The sequence below is a fragment of the Octopus bimaculoides genome, chromosome 3, assembly GCF_001194135.2.
Source record: "Octopus bimaculoides isolate UCB-OBI-ISO-001 chromosome 3, ASM119413v2, whole genome shotgun sequence".
NCBI lineage: Eukaryota > Metazoa > Mollusca > Cephalopoda > Octopoda > Octopodidae > Octopus > Octopus bimaculoides.
Window position 1 is genome coordinate 162370178 of NC_068983.1, and position 18016 is coordinate 162388193.

General features: G+C 38.7%; 1 protein-coding gene across 8 annotated transcripts in view; it reads right to left on the reverse strand.

The window, feature by feature from the left end:
* Positions 1-18016, reverse strand: part of LOC106867195 (nucleolar transcription factor 1) — a 62405-nt gene that overhangs the window by 21440 nt on the left and 22949 nt on the right. For 3 of the 8 annotated variants that reach the window (XM_052966661.1, XM_052966663.1, XM_052966662.1), the window contains 9 exons: positions 17409-17476; positions 16141-16320; positions 14399-14518; positions 10432-10530; positions 8658-8861; positions 5447-5497; positions 3158-3330; positions 1802-1858; positions 1203-1222 (listed from right to left, as the gene is read on the reverse strand). In XM_052966661.1, the coding sequence (XP_052822621.1) occupies positions 1203-1222; positions 1802-1858; positions 3158-3330; positions 5447-5497; positions 8658-8861; positions 10432-10530; positions 14399-14518; positions 16141-16320; positions 17409-17476 (972 nt within the window). The remainder of the gene's footprint in view (positions 1-1202; positions 1223-1801; positions 1859-3157; positions 3331-5446; positions 5498-8657; positions 8862-10431; positions 10531-14398; positions 14519-16140; positions 16321-17408; positions 17477-18016) is intronic. The other 5 variants (XM_014912000.2, XM_014912001.2, XM_052966664.1 and 2 more) reach the window with 3 other exon arrangements.

Below are 18016 nucleotides of genomic sequence, written 5' to 3' on the forward strand. Positions count from 1 at the left end.
GTCAATGAGGGGTCTTATTTTAAATAAGGGATCAAAGTCTGGTTCTCCACGTACTGGTGTACTGCTCGTGTCTCTTACATGTAAATATTGAGTCAATTTTAAAAACCATGTCCTCGTCATTATACTTGAGACATATTCGTCTCCAAAGGGTTCATCACTACTCCAGTAATTTGTTATTCTAGGTAACTTTCTAATGCCCATAATAATATTTATGGCAAAATATTCTTTAATTTCATTCAAGTTTGTGGGAAACCACAAACTATCCTTTTTTACTCTTTGTTTACATTCAGCGTAACGGTTTGTTTCCGCCGTAATCAATTCAAATAGGTACATCGGAAAAAGCAAAAAGAAATAGTCTAAAGCTTTACTCTCCTGGGTAAGACTGTGACTTGGTCCAGTTTCTTCAGAAAAATCACTGAAAGAAGGAGTTTTTAAATTTTCACTCCATTCAGGTACTAATTCATTCTCTTTATTGCTATCGGAGCTCTCAGATTCACTGCTTTCATTTTCGGAAAATGAAACCTCAGATTCATTATCAAATACCACATGCTTTTTTTTTCGGTTACAGAGTTAGATTTATCAAGGTCTTCAACGGGAAATCCTTCAAATTCTGACTAGCTGCTTGACAGAATAAAATTCGTATCCATTTTTTTGTCAGGATTACAAATTTTGAAAACACAACAGGAACAAATTTGGAAAAAATCTCCCAAAATTCACAAAATTAAAAAAACACGTCGATCGTTGTACAAAACTATAGCTGAACTGTTTACACAAATAATCACGTGTTTTCACGAATGTACTAACGAGATTCGCTCTGATATTCTCATTTAAATATGAATAGGTGATAACGGGCGGTTTTGGGTGGCTTGGTCACATGAACCAAAATTTTTTTCGGGCGGCTTTGGGTGGTTTGGTAATGAAAGGGTTAATGCAAAAATTCACCGGTTAGGAAGGAAGAAAAAAAATAAATAAATGGCCGATTCCGGGCATTTTCGACCATGAGGAATCCATTGGTGCGACTCCCAAATTGCTATCTTGTAAGGTGTGGATTTCTATAGATGCAACACACACTCACAAACTCAGCTTTACAATATGTACTGATACTGATGAGCTGTTGAAAATTAAACATCTTAATATTTGGTAAGTTAATTAATTTTAACGATTACAAAAATAGAACAAGAAAAGAGAGAAAAGATACATACGTTTTGGGAGAGTTTAATGTCTGAAAATAAAAAGAGGAAAAGGAAACTGTGAAACAGCAATAATCTTTAAAGCAAAGGAAATCAATGTGTGTGTGAGAGAGAGAGAGGGGGGGGGGGGGGAGAAAGCATGAGAGAGACGGATGGCTTATTTTTATACTTGTTTCAGCCATTATACTGTGGCCATGCTGGAGCACTGCCTTAACATTTTTTTAGGCAAGTGAATTGATCCCAATACTTGTTTTTTTAAAAAGCTTAGAACTTATTCTATTGGTTCCTTTTGCTGAACCACTAAGTTAGAGACGTAAACACACCAATGCCAGTTATCAATGCAGGAAGCGCATTGTGATCAGCAAGGTATGAACGTCCGACAGTCTACTTGACTATGTGATCATAATGAATTAACTTAGTTACTATCAGTAGAGAGCGAAACATTTTATGATTTATTGTAAAATGGATAAAAGTTAGAAATATGTGTGAAATAAGAGATCTGCACCAAAGCACATGACTGAACTGTTGGGAAAGTAAGTGTGTGTGTGTGTAAAAGATGGGATTAAGAGCAAGAACATTGAATGACAGGACAATACTAGAGCTAAACTTACCGGTAATATCTTGATAGCATCTTTTACAATTTCCAGCATTGTCCGAATCTTGCGAACCTTTAAAACATAAATAAGTAAAAGGTCAAGCAAAAAGTGTTGAAAAAAAAAAGAAGTAGGGTTATTATTAGCAGCAGATAATTAAATAATTGTTAACGAAGTTTCTAATTAGAATACAGAAGTGTTCATTTAGTTCTCTTAGTCCTCTTATTTTCTTTTGGTTGGCGCTAAGAGGGGAATGCAGGTGCAGAAACCATGCCAAATCAGCTTACCAGTTTTCAGTCAAACCGTCCAACCCATGCCAGCATGGAAAATGGACGTTTGATGATGATGAACTTATGCTCCAAATATTAATTGTTCTAGTGTCAATTATTGCGTGGACCAATTTACACACAAACTACAATCTTAATCTTTACATATACACACTGGCAGAAGAAGTAGAGTGATAAAACGGGTTTGTATACTTTTCAAGACTGAATTGAGAGTGTGCCAGTGCTATATAAAGAGAATTTACAAACTAACTTGTCTCTCTACATGTCTCTGAAGAGCACACGACAGAGTGTAGGTTCCCTGAGAGAAATGTTAGACAAAAGAAGCATCGGATATGGCGTGCAAGAGAGACGTTTGCGCTGGTATGGTCATGTACTGCAGATGGACGAGGAGATCTGTGTGAAGAAGTGCCACTCCTAAACAGTGGAAGGAATCCAGGTTAGAGGGAGACCCAGGAAGACATGGGATGAGGTGGTGAAGCATGACCTTCGAATGCTGGGCCTCACAAAGACAATGACAAAAGACAGACACCTCTGGAGGTATGCTGTGACTGAGAAGATCCAGCAAATAAAGGGAGTTCACAGCTGTAGCCTACGCCAGTGTCACATAACCAGCCCACTCAAAAGTACCTTGGATTGTCCTTGAGGAGACCTATTGAGTCAAGTACATTGACATCAACATCAATATCAAATCAAATGGAAATTGTAGTTGTGACCCCTGTGCAGGTAACACGTAAAAAGCACCATCTGAATGTGGCCGATGCCAGTGCTGCTTTGGCTGGCTTCCATGCCGGTATGTAAAAAGCACCATCTGATCATGGTCAATACCAGCTCCTCTGGCCCTTGTGCCGGTGGCACATAAAAAGCACCCACTACACTCTCGGAGTGGTTGGCGTTAAGAAGGGTATCTAGCTGTAGAAACACTGCCAGATCAGATTGGGGCTTGGTGCAGCCTCCTGGCTTCCCAGACCCCAGTCGAACTGTCCAATCCATGCCAGCATGGAAAACGGATGTTAAATGATGATGATGATGATTATTATATTGGAAAATGGTAGAAAACTTTTTGTGTTGTTTTGAATCCAAAACTTACTTTTGATACAGCTGCTGTATACATATCCTTACAGTCTTCAGGTGTGTAGGAATCAAACTGAACACGTTGCCAAAGTTCTTCAGTTTTCAAAGTTTTACTATCTGATAAATTGTTTTGAAGAGAAACTAAAAGTCTTAATACGTCCTCTTTTGGCCATTTCTGTTTTCGGTTTTCTGAAAGATTTAGAAAATGGATTTAGAAATAAAATCTTATAACAAATACAAAAGATAGAAAGCTGTGTCTGAGCTTTCCCTGTTTCTCACATCAACCTTCTTCTAACTATCAACATCGTTTAACGTCCGCTTTCCATGCTAGCATGGGTTGGACGATTTGACTGAGGACTGGTGAAACCGGATGGCAACACCAGGCTCCAATCTAATTTGGCAGAGTTTCTACAGCTGGATGCCCTTCCTAACTATATTTCTAAAATACACTTTTATCAATTTCAATTAAATTCTAAATTAAATCAAGAATTTAGACCCGTTTTGTGAAACAATTCTAGTTTATATTTATTCATATATCAATACAGTGTTTGGAATTCACACCAAAAAGTTCTTATAATACAAATCTAGAGTTGAATTTTTGCCTGAAAATTACAAAAATTACAGGTAAATTCAATGAAAATTGTTCAGCATTCAGATTACTCTGTCAAATGTTTGTTCCCAAAAATTTCAGAGAGAAATATTTAAACTTCAGGCCATTAAGTTTCTAAAATAAATTCACTCTCACTTTCAATATGGCAGAAGCAAAGTGGCTGAGTACAGGAGCAAATTACCATCTCATAGAAATGAGTTCTCTCCCAGAGCAGTCATTTTTTTTTAAGCATATTTTGGCTGTACATTTAATTTAAGCTGTTCATATAGCTATCAGGAATAGGTATGGCATCTTTTGGTCATGTTATATGCTGTAGACTAGTATTACATTCAGAGAGATCTATCTTATGCACATAACACAATAAAAATTGAAACTTAGTACCAGTTTTGAAAAGTTTTTGCAACTTAGATGACTGTTACGTTTATTTTAAGGTGGTATACTAACCTAATTCACTTGTTATCACCCAAAATTATCAAATAACCCATAGTATTTAGTTAGGAGTATCTCGTTAATTTACACCAACTTTGTCAAAGAAACCTGCTTTAATTTGGGTAAGATAGCACTTATAGCGAGCATCAACATGTAGGGACTGAGCTCACAGAGAACAGACTCTGCAGTCAAGGTTTTATTCTCAATTGCAGCTATTTCACTTTTCTAATATCTTTCAGAAATTTTCAATCACAACAGAAATACTCAGCACACTCTGTGGAGTGGTTGGCATCAGGAAGGGCATCCAGTTGTAGAATCATACCAAAGATGACTATGCAGCTCAATATAGCCCTGCAGCTCATCGATTCCTTGTCAAACTGTCCTACCCATACCAGCATGGAAAGCAGACGTTAAATGATGAAGAAGTCCAACATGTGGTTATAATATAGTTTTAATTTGCTGTGGGCATTTCTTCTCATTGAAAAATTTTCACCGTCTTAAGTTGTTAATATTGATGTAAAGCTGTCGTGGTTTGATTTCAAAAGGAAAAAGTTAAAGAAACGATGATATGAAAAAATACCTAAAAGAAAATCTAAAATCACACACATTTCACATGAAAAATGCTTGAATCTGTACATTAAGTGATTCTCCAGTAGCATCATCATTGTTCTACATCCACTTTACCATGCTGGCATGGGTTGGACAAAGTCAACCGAGGCATTCTTCACCTACAGCTGGACGCCAACCCTCACCTATTTCCAAGCAAGTTTATATTTCCCCATGGCCAGGCATGATTTTGTAGAACATTGGAATGACACTCATTTACAGCTATCATGCAATGTTAAGACAAAACGAAAATACAAACACGCATATATATGTATGTGCATGTATGAAATTCTTCTTTTAGCTTTCATCTTCCCAAACTCATATCAAGGTGCCACACAGTGAGAATATTTGAAATAAACTCGACTGCTCTCACAAATGAGAATACTAAAAATGAACCTAACTGCTCTCAAAAGTTAAGTAAAAAAACAGGAAAAATAATCCAAAATCCTTGTCCAAAATCTAATCAGTTTGTGCCAGTCATGAGGCCAAACATCCCTGAAAGTTTCATTTAAATCCATCCAGCAGTTCTTGAGATATCTTGTCCACAGACAAACAAACACAACTGAAAACAATACCTCCGTCTTCATTAAGGCGGAGGTAAAAAGCAAAAATACTGTCCTTGAATATTTCATCCATGGAGTTAAACTAAAAAATACTCACTTGATATCAAAAGATTGGATTCTTCCTTTTCTTTTTTCACTTTCTTTTGACCTTAAAATAAAAAAGATATATTTATATACATGTAAAGAATAAAAAGTTTTGAATGGTACAACAATGCACTATATAATACAGGCAATGGACTATATACCTGTTGTAATTTAGTTACCTATAGTGCGATGCTATTTCAGAATACAAGTCCTTCATCAGATATTCTTAGATGGAGTCACTGCTATAATCTAAGAATATCTGAAGAAGAAATTGTATTCCAAAATAGCATCGCACTATAGGTAACTAAATTACAACAGGTATATAGTCCATTGCCTGTATTACAGTGCATTGTTGTACCATTCAAAACTTTTTATTCTTTACAAACAATACACAATGCTTCAAGCAAACTATGTATATATATATATATATATATCTATCATCATCATCGTTTAACGTCTGCTTTCCATAGGTTGGCCGATTTGACTGAGGACTGGTGAAACCAGATGGCTACACCAGGCTCCAGTCTGATTTGGCAGAGTTTCTACAGCTGGATGCCCTTCCTAACGCCAACCAATCCGAGAGTGTAGTGGGTACTTTTACGTGCCAACGGCACGAAGGCCAGTCAGGCGGTACTGGCAACGGCCACACTCAAAATGGTGTATTTTATGTGCCACCCACACAAGAGCCAGTCCAGGGGCACTGGCAACGATCTCGCTCGAAAGTCCTTACACTTCTACGGGCACAAGTGCCAGAAAGGCGACGCTGGGCACAGGTGCCATCATGATTTTGCTTTCGCTTGCCCCAACAGGTCTTCGCAAGCTGAGTTTCGTGTCCAATGAAGGAAAGGTACGCATAAGTGGGCTGGCTACACCCCTGGCAGAGGCCTTGGATTATGGTCTCACTTGGCTTGCCAGGTCTTCTCACTCACAGCATATTTCCAAAGGTCTCGGTCCGTAGTCATCGCCTCGGTGAGGCCCAATGTACGAAGGTCTTGCCTCACCACCTCAGCCCAGGTCTTCCTGGGCCTACCTCTTCCACGGGTTCCCTCAACTGTTAGGGTGTGGCACTTTTTCACGCAGCTATCCTCATCCATTCTCACCACATGTCCATACCAGCGCAATCGTCTCTCTTGCACGCCACAACTGATGCTTCTTATGTTCAGCTTTTCTCTCAAGATACTTACACTCTGTCGGGCAAGCACACTGATATGTTATTATTACTAGTTGAAGAACTAAAGTTTAATTACTAAATATAGCCACACTATGGCTGTGTGGCAAGGAGTTTGTTTCTCAACAACATGGTTCCGGGTTCGGTCCTTCTACGTAGCATCTTGAGCAAGTGTCTTCTATGATAGACTGGAGCCAGTTAGTGTTGTGATTAGATTTGATGGATGGAAACTGAAAGAAGCCTGTTGTGTGTGTGTATTCGTCCTCTCACAATGGCTGTCAAACAGTGTTGGTTTGTTTACATCCTTGTAACTTAGTGGTTTGGCAAAAGAGAATGATTGAAGAAGTACCAGGCTTAGAAAAAAGCATTGGGTATGATTTGTTTCATTCAACCCTTTCAAGGTAGTGCTCCAGCAAGGCCACTGTCCAATGACAACCATAGCCTTCATGATGGGATGCACATTTTTTGGCCATGGGGTTTTTGTCTTTTTAAACTCAAAATGGGGCAGAGAGCAGAAGAGACAATGTAGATTAAACAAAACTTCTACCGTCTAATAATTAAAATGACAAAAAAAAAAAGAATGTAAAATGGATTAACCATTAATATTTAAACCATTCAAAATGGATTATCGTTGCCAAGACATTCAAGCAAGATCATTGCCAGTACCGCTGGACTGGCTCCTGTGCAGGTGGCACGTAAAATACACCATTTGAGCGTCGCCGTTGCCAGTACTGCCTGACTGGCCCTCGTGCTGGTGGCACGTAAAAGCACCCACTACACTCTCAGAGTGGTTGGCATTAGGAAGGGCATCCAGCTGTAGAAACTCTGCCAGATCAGATTGGAGCCTGGTGCAGCCATTTGGTTTGCCAGTCCTCAGTCAAATCCTTCAACCCATGCTAGCATGGAAAGCGGACGTTAAACGACGATGATGATGATGATGACTTCCTAAGGAACATAGAGCCGCTTTCCCAGTTTCTCTGGGATGCCAGTCCATCACAGGATCACCCATTTTTGTCAGCTGAGTGAACTGGAGCAACATGAACTGAAGTGTTTTGCTCAAGAACACAACGCATTGCCCAGTCCAAGAATTGAAACTGCAATTTTACAATCACGAGCCCAACAGCCACGTGCCTCAACATACCCAGCCAAAATATCTTACCTTGTACCAATTTGGCCAGAATTGACCACTCAGATATGCCCTAGAATGTCATTCTAAACATAAGCCATTGGTTCCTAACCTTTTAACTATCAAGGATCCCTTTTATTTAAATGTGTTTTCCAACAGACTCCTTTTAATATGCCTATCTTTATGTATATGGTGGTTGGATGCCAGCCTCCTCGCCCTGAATGGCTCCTGTGCCGGTGGCACGTAAAAAGCACCCACTACACTCTAGGAGTGGTTGGCATTAGTAAGGGCATCCAGCTGTAGAAACATTGTCAGATCAGATTGGAGCCTGGTGCAGTCCTCAGTCAAACTGTCCAACTCATGCCAGCATGGAAAACGGATGTTAAACAATGATGATGATGTCATGAATTGTATGAAATGTGGAGTAGATGAACAGCCGACAACTGATGAAGGGTCATTCTTTATATTACTTGTCTTGTTTTCCATTTGTTTCTCTCGTTGTTCACATACCCAAGTTTGCCTTGTATTTCCTGTTATATACGTTTGGTGAACTCAGAACGTAAAGACAGACGAAATACTGCCAAGCATTTCGCCTGGTGTGCTAACGTTCTGTCAGCTCACCTCCTTATCTTTGTATAATAACAGCTGATATAAATGTTGGAGAGTTGATTGGTGCAGGCTTCTGCCTGGCTGGCTCCTGTCAAACCGTCCCACCCATGCCAGCATGGAAGACAGATGTTAAATGATTATGATGATGAATGATTTATGAAACTGCAGGTAAAATGGAACCACCACCACTACCACTGAAATAAACTCTACCTAATACAACAACTTCAACTATAAATAGTCCAAGTCCTATAGTTTTTCTCTAAAAACAGTTATCCAGCAAAGTGAAAAATGTTATCTCATTCAAATGTAAAATCAACTCACCTTCATCAATTTTGTTATTTTTGACAGCAGGACCATTACCAAAATCATCATCACTACTAATTGCACAGTCACTATCATCAACGTCCATACTTCCTTCTATTTTCACTTCAGCATCATGTGAAAATATTTCTTCCTCCTCCTCCTCGTCGTCCTCCTCCTTTTTGTGTTTTTTATGTTTCTTTTTCTTTTTCTTCACTCCATCAACTGCAAACAACAAAGCAATCATATTTTACACACAAAAGTTAATTCTATTCTGTATTCTTGGTTCTAATAATTCTCCTATGGCGACAATCAGTGCCTATTACAAGTTATAATATTTCTTTTTGTTTCAGTCATTTGACTGTGGCCATGTTGGAGCACCGCCTTTAGTCGAGTAAATCGACCCCAGGACTTATTCTTTGTAAGCGTAGTACTTATTCTACCGATCTCTTTTGCCGAACCGCTAAGTTACGGGGATGTAATCACACCTATATCAGTTGTCATGTGATGGCGGGGAAACAAACACAGACACACATATATATACATACATATATGTATATACGATGGGCTTCTTTCTGTTTCTGTCTACCAAATCCTCTCTCAAGGCTTTGGTCAGCTCGAGGTCATAGTAGAAGACACTTGCCCAAGGTGCCACGCAGTGGGACTGAACCCAGAAACCATGTGGTTGGAAAGCAAGCTACTTACCACACAGCCACACCTGTTCCCATATCTATCCTAATTAATGAGCTAAATTGCAAACAAGCAGCAAATACTTATAATCACTAATTCAAATTTATGTAAAATAAAACAAAACAAATATTTGGTACAAAAGCACCCATTACACTCTCGGAGTGGTTGGCATTAGGAAAGGCATCCAGCTTTCAACAGTGTATTTGGCATATAATCCTTTCTATTATAGGCACAAGGCCTGGAATTTGTGGGGAGGTGGATAGTCGATCACATCAACCCCAGTACTTGACCGGTACTTAATCAACCCAGAAAGGGTGGAAGGCAAAGTTGACCTTGGCAGAATTTGAACTCAGAATGTAGCGGCAGATGAAATGCTGCTAACGATTCTGCCAGCTCACCGTATTTGACAGATAATCACCAAGTACAGAAAGTTCTAAGAGATATAAATACAAAATGTTAGCATTTTCATTTACTTCCAGTAATAACAGAGAGCTGGCAGAACCTTTCGTGCTCTGGATAAAATTTTTAGCAGCATTTCGTCCAGCTCTTAATTTTCTAAGTTCAAATTCTGCCAATGTTTTATATCCTTGTATTGGATATATAATATATTGAAGCAGTGGGGAAGAAAGTATATACACAACACACTACTGTTATTATTAAACGAGACTCAACACTCTATATCAAAAGCTCACAGTGAACTGCTACCAACACGAACTGCCAATCACACAGGGCTTTGTTTTATAACAATGAGTCGGTCCACCTTTTAGTCACTTTGGGTGGGTGGGGTGGAATCTTTCCACAACACTATGTGAACTTTTCATCCTTTTAGGGATGATAAAATAAAATAGCAGTGTAATTGGTTTGCTCCTCCCCTCAAAACTTGTTTTATCAACCCTGACAGTCAACCATGGCAGAATTTGAACTCAGAACATAAAGATGGACAAAATACCACTAAGCATTCCACCCCCACCACCCAAAGCATGCTGATAATTCTACCAGCTCACTGCCTTTCACCATTACTAATAATGAAGCTTTAAAAATCTGGGGGAAAAACTGAGTAATAATTACAGCAAATAAATATGGAGAAAAACAAACAAAAACTCACCCTCGTCAATGTTAAGAACGTCTCCGATGTTACTGTCTTCGTTTTCCTCTGTGATTGATTCATGTTTTTTAATCTTTTTTCTTTTCTTTTTCTTTGAACCTGAAGGAAACAATTTAATAAATTACCATCTCCTCTCACCCACTGTCCCCACCCATTACCCATCCCAGATGGGTAGGGGTGAGCAGTGGGAATGAAGTGTGGATGACACCCTCCACTCTCTTTCCCTTCATTGCTCCCACTGCTGCTACCCAATCCTTCTACCTTGTTTTCTCTCACTGTCCTCTCCCCTACAGCATTTTTACCTCATCAATTTCCCCCTTTTATCCACCCCACCTTCCCTTTCGGCCTTTCCCAACAATGATTTCCTGCAATCACTCTCTCAGGATTCCCCTCAGCCACCCTAGTCTATTGCCCCCTTCCTGTCCCCCTTTCCACTCACATATGTCCATATTCACCCTCATAGCGTAGAAGAGCCCTAGACCCTCACCATACAACCCCCCCTCTCTGCCGTCATTCAATTTATCGATGACCTCCTAACACTAATCCCTTCTATACTCCCTCTCCCAATAGTCTCTACTCTCTCCACTAACACAGTATTTCAACAACAGGGTGGTCATTAGAAAAACGGAAAATTTGAAGGCAAAACTAACGAGCATTAATTAAAATCATCAATAAACCATGTGGTAAGTGGTTTCTGATCTGTCGTTTCTGTTATTCTTTTACTTGTTTCAGTCATTTGACTGTGGCCTTGCTGGAGCATCACCTTTAGTCGAACAAATCAACCCCAGGACTTATTCTTTGGAAGCCTAGTACTTATCGGTCTCTTTTGCCGAACTGCTAAGTTACGGGAACATAAACACATCAGCATCGATTGTCAAGCAATGTTGGGGGTACAAACACACATGCACAAACATATATATACATATACACGACGTGCGTCTTTCAATTTCCGTGAACCAAATCCACTCGCATGGCTTTGGTCAGCTCGAGGCTATAGTAGAAAGACACTTGCCCAAAGTGCCACGCAGTGGGACTGAACCCAGAATCATGTGGTTGGGAAGCAAGCCACTTACCACACAGCCGCTCCTGCACCTGTTATGGAACATTTGTGAGTGTTAATTTGATATCATGCTTTGTGACACTTATTGATTACCTCAAACAGTTCTTGTGAAAATATAAAATGGCATTTCATGAATGTTCCGCTTTTCTAGTGACCACCAAGTGAAATCATAGTCGCAGCTGAGGCCAGTGTCACATAACTGGCACCTGTGTTGGTGGCACATAAAATGCACTGTTCAAAAGTTGGGCCTTCTGGAGGCAGTGACGAGTGATGAACACTTTTGGACGATATACCATGCTTGAGAAAACCTGTCAAGCCAAGTGACATCGTAGTCATGGTGCCAGTGAGACAAAAAGAACCCACTACACTCTCGGAGTAGTTAGCATTAGGAAAGGCATTCGGCTGTAGAAACTATGCCAAATCAGATTGAAACCTGGTGCAGCTCCCCAAGTTTACCAGTTTTCAATCAAACCATCCAACCCATGCCAGCATGGAAGATGGACCTTAAATGATGTTGATATATATATCATAATAATCATTGTTTAACATCTTCTTTCCATGCTGGCATGGGTTAGATGCTTGACAGGGCCAGGCAGAAAACTGCACCAGACTTCTGTCTGTTTTGGCATGGTTTTTATGGCTGGATGCCCAGCTTAACACCAACCATACTAAAGAGTGATATATATACATATATATATTATTTATGCGCCCTTTTAAAGCCTAGCCAGGCTCATGGGCCCGGTTTCTATGGCGTATGTGTTCCCCCACCAGCTGGACGGGACGCCAGTCCATCACAGTTTTACTCAAGAAACAGGAAGAAAGAGTGCAAAAAAGATGACATTAAAAACAAAATAACAGTACAAATAATTTGATTAGAAGTTGAAAGCTCAAAGAAAAATAAATTAAAAGAAATTAAAAGAAAAAAGAACCTACATAGATGCTTCAGTCCTATCATCTATTTGATCAACTACAAATAAATTAGTAATTACATCCATTTCTTCTTGTTTCCCCCCCAATATTCATAATTTCAATAATTCCGAACATATGACTTTTGCATTATATGATATAGATTAAACCAGTGGAATACCTTGGATTATATAAACCCTAATGAGGATATCGACTTCCCCTAAGTAGCTATATATATGCAACTTAGGCTGAAAGTCAACAAAGTTTGCTTTAGAAGTGTTGGGATGTATTGAAAGATAAGGAAATAATTTTATTCTCAAATGCAGGATAATGCTAATAATATACCATGAACAGGATAAACTATTCATATTTTGAAGAAAAATCTGTCGGCAGCCAACAATGAGACTCGAACTCACATCCCTGTGATTATGCATCAAGTGTTTTACCTTTAAGCTAAACTGCCCACACGACAAATTCTTCTGCAAATTTAGGATATATAAATCTAGTTTTATAAGACCCTATCGTACGTTAAATGCAACTTAAGTTGAAAGTCAACAAACAAAATTTGCTTTAGAAGTGTTGAAATGTATTGAAAGATACAGATAATGAAATAATTTTATTCCCAAGTGCAGGTTAATGCTAATAATATAGCATGAACAGAGCCCTTCAATCATTGGACAATAAACAATACTTGTGAAGACCTGCTGAGGCAAGTGAAATCGCTGTCGTGGCTGATGACAGCACCACCTGATTGGCACCCGTGCCAGTGGAACGTTAAAAGCACCATTTGAGCCTGATTGTTGCCAGTGCCGGTGGCATGTAAAAAGCACCTTTTGAGCATGGCAGATGCCAGTACTGCCCGACTGGCCCTCGTGCCTGTGGCACGTAAAGGCACCCACTACACTCTCGGAGTGGTTGGTGTTAGGAAGGGCATCCGGCTGTAGAAACTTTGCCAGATCATATTGGAGCCTGGTGCAGCCTCCTCAGTCAAACCATCCAACCCATGCCAGCATAGGAAAGCGGATGTTAAATGATGATGATGATGATGGGAGAGTGCATGAATTTCCATAATACAAAAGGAGAACAATTTTGTTTTCAATTTCTCTTCCTTTTATTTATATTTCTTGAATATTGCTTCATTTAATTTCATTTTAAGTTTTATAAATATTTTTTTCCTGTATGAAATTAGTATTCATTTCATCATTTTGACTAAACACCAAGAAATTTTGCTAAAAGTTAAATCCGATTCATCATAAGTATACTATCACCTGATTCACCAGACTATTGGATGTTGTCATACCTCACTGGTCACAATGCACTTTGCATCATTTTAGCATCCAAATGACGCCACCCCATTGGCTAAGTGAACAAGCTAACATTCCTCGTGATCAGAAGACTAGTCCATTGCAGGGTTACCCATTTAGTTTCTATTACCCATGGTGGCAAAAATATAATCCTAAAGTTGACTGACGCAGGAGTGGCTGCGTGGTAAGTAGCTTGCTTACCAACCACATGGTTCATTCTCACTGCGTGGCACCTTGGGCAAATGTCTTTAACTATAGCCTCGGGCCAACCAAAGCCTTGTGAGTGGATTTGGTAGGCGGAAACTGAAAGAAGCCCGTCGTATATATGTATATATATATGTATGTGTGTGTATATGTTTGTCCCCCCAACATCGCTTGACAACCGATGGTAGTGTATTTACGTCCCCGTAACTTAGCGGTACGGCAAAAGAGACCGATAGAATAAGAACTAGGCTTCCAAAGAATAAGTCCTGGGGTCGATTTGCTCGACTAAAGGCGGTGCTCCAGCATGGCCGCAGTAAAATGACTGAAACAAGTAAAAGAGTAAAAGAGAGAGTGACTCTAATAAAAAATTAAAAAAAAGATTAACTAAAAGAATACACTTCTCACCACAGTAACTAATTAGAAAAAACAAAAAACAAAACATCAATTCATTCAAAATGTATATAAAAGGTAACAAAAAACAACAACAACTCACTGCCGTCATCATTATTCTCTTCTTCGTCAGCAATAACACTATCATCGTTATTCTCATCTGCAAGAAGTTCCTTATGTTTCTTACTTTTCTTCTTCTTTCTCTTCCTACTCTTATCCAGATCTGAACCAAATAACACAACAAACCATGCCTTAATTAATTTAACATCTTCATAATGTATATCAACATCATCTTCCTTAAACTTCAGCAGTTCATTTGTTTCAGTGTTCCTTCATTAATTTTACAAACAGCTGGTCCAATGTCCTGACAAAGTAAGTCCTTAACAAACACTTGCAGTTTTGCCATTTACCATTAAACCTTTTGGCATCCATAATGGTTAAATCTAGATACGATAAACTTATTGCTCACAGAGGTCATCAGAAATACTAACAACTTATGCTAGATGTCAGGTTCTTCAACAGTTATACATTTCTTCATTTCTATAGAAATCCTTCTACAATACTAAAATCTTCATTAACATAAAACGCAAACTTTTAACAAGCTCTTACTTCAAATACATTCTGTAAATTGATAGAAATCTCTGCAATAAAGCTGCTCCTGCCCCACAAATCACTGCAATAAAACTTCCCCATAAATCAATAAAACTGCCTCCCTATAAACCTCTACAATACTTTTTAACAGTTTGCTTATCAAACCTTCATATAATTCCTTCTTGTTAAAATTTCTTCTTTTCTATACATTTATGTGAAAGAAAGTCTGAACAAGAGCGAAAACGTGTGCTTTAGGGCAATTCTCACATGACTGAGACACAATTTATGAAAGCTGTAAATCTTCAACATTATGAAAATTGTATTGATTCATCTTCCATAGTAAAGTGTGACCACCTAGACAAATATTAAGCTAAAAACTTTTTCTTAGAAGGAATGTATGTTGAATTTCTTAAAGTGGATCCAAAATATGTGATGTACAGGACATTGCACAGAATAACTGTTTCCACCTGAAAATCTTAACTGCTAATTCCTCTGAATTTCTGCAGAGCAACATCAAAAACCTCAATGTGTTTATTTACATTGGAACCTTGAATATATAGTCTGGACAGGGCACCCAGTGACTACCACCTGCTCCCTAAGTTGAAAGAACATTTGGCTGGAATACGCTTCAGCAATGACAAGATGAAAGACGAGGTTCAACGCTTCCTCAACGACATGGTGGTGAGCTGGTATGATATGGCTATACAAAAACTGCCCCAGCACCTACAAAAATGCATCAACCGAAATGGCAATTTATGTAAAAAAAATAGATAAATGTTCAAACTTTAAAATGATGTAAGCATCATTGATAATAAACATTTCTGTGATACATTATTTACAATTGGCGGATATTTGTCCTCATCTTGTTTGTTGTTAACACGTTTCGGCTGATATACCCTCCAGCCTTCATCAGGTGTCTTGGGGAAATTTCGAACCTGGGTTCTCATTCCTAAGGTATTTTTATATGTTGTTGTTGTTGCTGTTGCTATTATTATCATTATATCTTTTTCATTATTCAGGTCACTGCTTGGAATCGAACTCGGAGTCTTGGGGTTACCTTGGGAATGAGAGCCCAGGTTCAAAATTTCTCCAAGACACCTGATGAAGGCTGGAGGGTATATCAGCCGAAACATTGTGTTAACAACAAACAAGATGAGGACAAATATCCATCAAATGTAAATAATGTACATAATTCCTCATCTCTTAAAATATAGAACCATTTCTGTGATTTCTAAATATTTTTAGAGACCTTACTTTTGGGATTACGCGCTGATTGATGATACAATTGGATCTGCTCACTGTTACCTTCAAGTTCATTTTCTACATTTAAAACCATTTCTAAATAGTCCTCATCGTTTACATTAGCTTCACTATTCTCGTTCGTCTCTGGACTGTCTTCAAAGTATGCACTACCATTGAGTTGCTGATCAGTGACTGCAAATATAACACAGTAATTGATGGAAAGCATCGAGGAAAGAAAGATCTTCACTTCAGTCCAGTTAACAACTGTAGAGTTTCTTGAAGGAATCAAACTGTGAAACGGACTAAACTCTAACGGTAGGAACAAATACATTATACACTATGCAAACTTTAAGAATAAAAATAAAATGAGTGCATGGAAAACAAAATACAATAGAAATATACTCAAAGAGATTGCTATCTTTTGGTGCCAGCTATAATATTTAACTGTGTAGAATAGATTGTAATTCTGAGCACATTAATAAACTGAACCACAAAAGAAACGTCGCACACATACTAACTAGAAACCGGTTTTTTAACAGACTGCCATAGCATTGATTAAAGAGTGCTAATTAGGAAACTGTTCTTTCCAAATGATAAAAGATAATTTCATTAAATCGGGACCTCTAGAGATATGCTGTGGCTGCGAAGACTCAGCAAATAAAGTGAGTTCAAAGCTGAAACCTACACCAGTGTCACATAACCAGCCCCTGTCCCAGCCCACTCAAAAGTACCTTGGATCGGAGGGCGACACGCTGTGCTCGAGGAGACCTATTGAGTCACGTACATCAAAATCAAATGGAAATTGTAGTTGTGATCCCCGTGCCAGTGGCATGTAAAAGGCACCATCTGAATGTGACAGATGCCAGTGCCACCTTGATTGGCTTCCATGCCAGTGGCATGTAAAAAAACACCAACCGATTGTGGTCATTGCCAGCCTCCTCTGGCCCCTGTGCCGGTGCATGTAAAAAGCACCCGCTACACTCTCGGAGTGGTTGGCGTTAGGAAGGGCATCCAGTTATAGAAACACTGCCAGATCAGACTGGCAAATTTAATGATAACTAAGTTATTGTACTAAATTCATTGCTATACTTAATTGAAAGAAACACAGAGCATCTCAAAATAAATACAGTAACGAAAGGGTTAACACAGAAAAACTTACAGGACATACACGGATAAGTTATGACTCATTGCTGATGTGATTCATTCAGAATTACAAACTTGAAAACCGTAAAAATGTGATTTGTAAAAATATAGGAGGTGGGGATAAGTGAATGACTTACCATTAGCAGGAGGGGTCACAGAAGACATGTCTTGTGTTTCTGATATATCACCAGTCTTTAAAAAGTAACTGTTTGAGAAACAAAATACAAGAATTTATGAGTGCACATGTAAAAAGGTTTGTGTACAAGTTATACACACACATCATCATCATCATCATGAAGCATCTTCCATGCTACCGACACTCTCCTTCAATGCCCAATTCTTTGATATACTCTAGCTTGTTTCATGACCAACAAACCATTCAGTGGCATATGTTCTCTTCTTTGTTGTCAAATCCATTCTACAGGGTGTTCACAAAGTCTGGGTACATGGGGATTGACACATACTTTAAGAAATTATTATTTCTTATATTTAATTGTTTATGCTATGATTTTATTTACTCCATGTACCCAGTCTTTGTGGACACCCTGTATAATCACCTTTCCCACCCTTGTAGTATTTTTCGATTTTTCTTTAGTTTGTGAGCATCACTCTCACTATAAAACTCCAGAAATTTGTCTTCATGTTTTTTTAAGTCATACACAGTGCTAGTTCCAAAGTTCCAACACCATATTCAATTTTAATGTATGTCAGTATGTATATGTGCACGCCTGCCATCCCCCCCCCC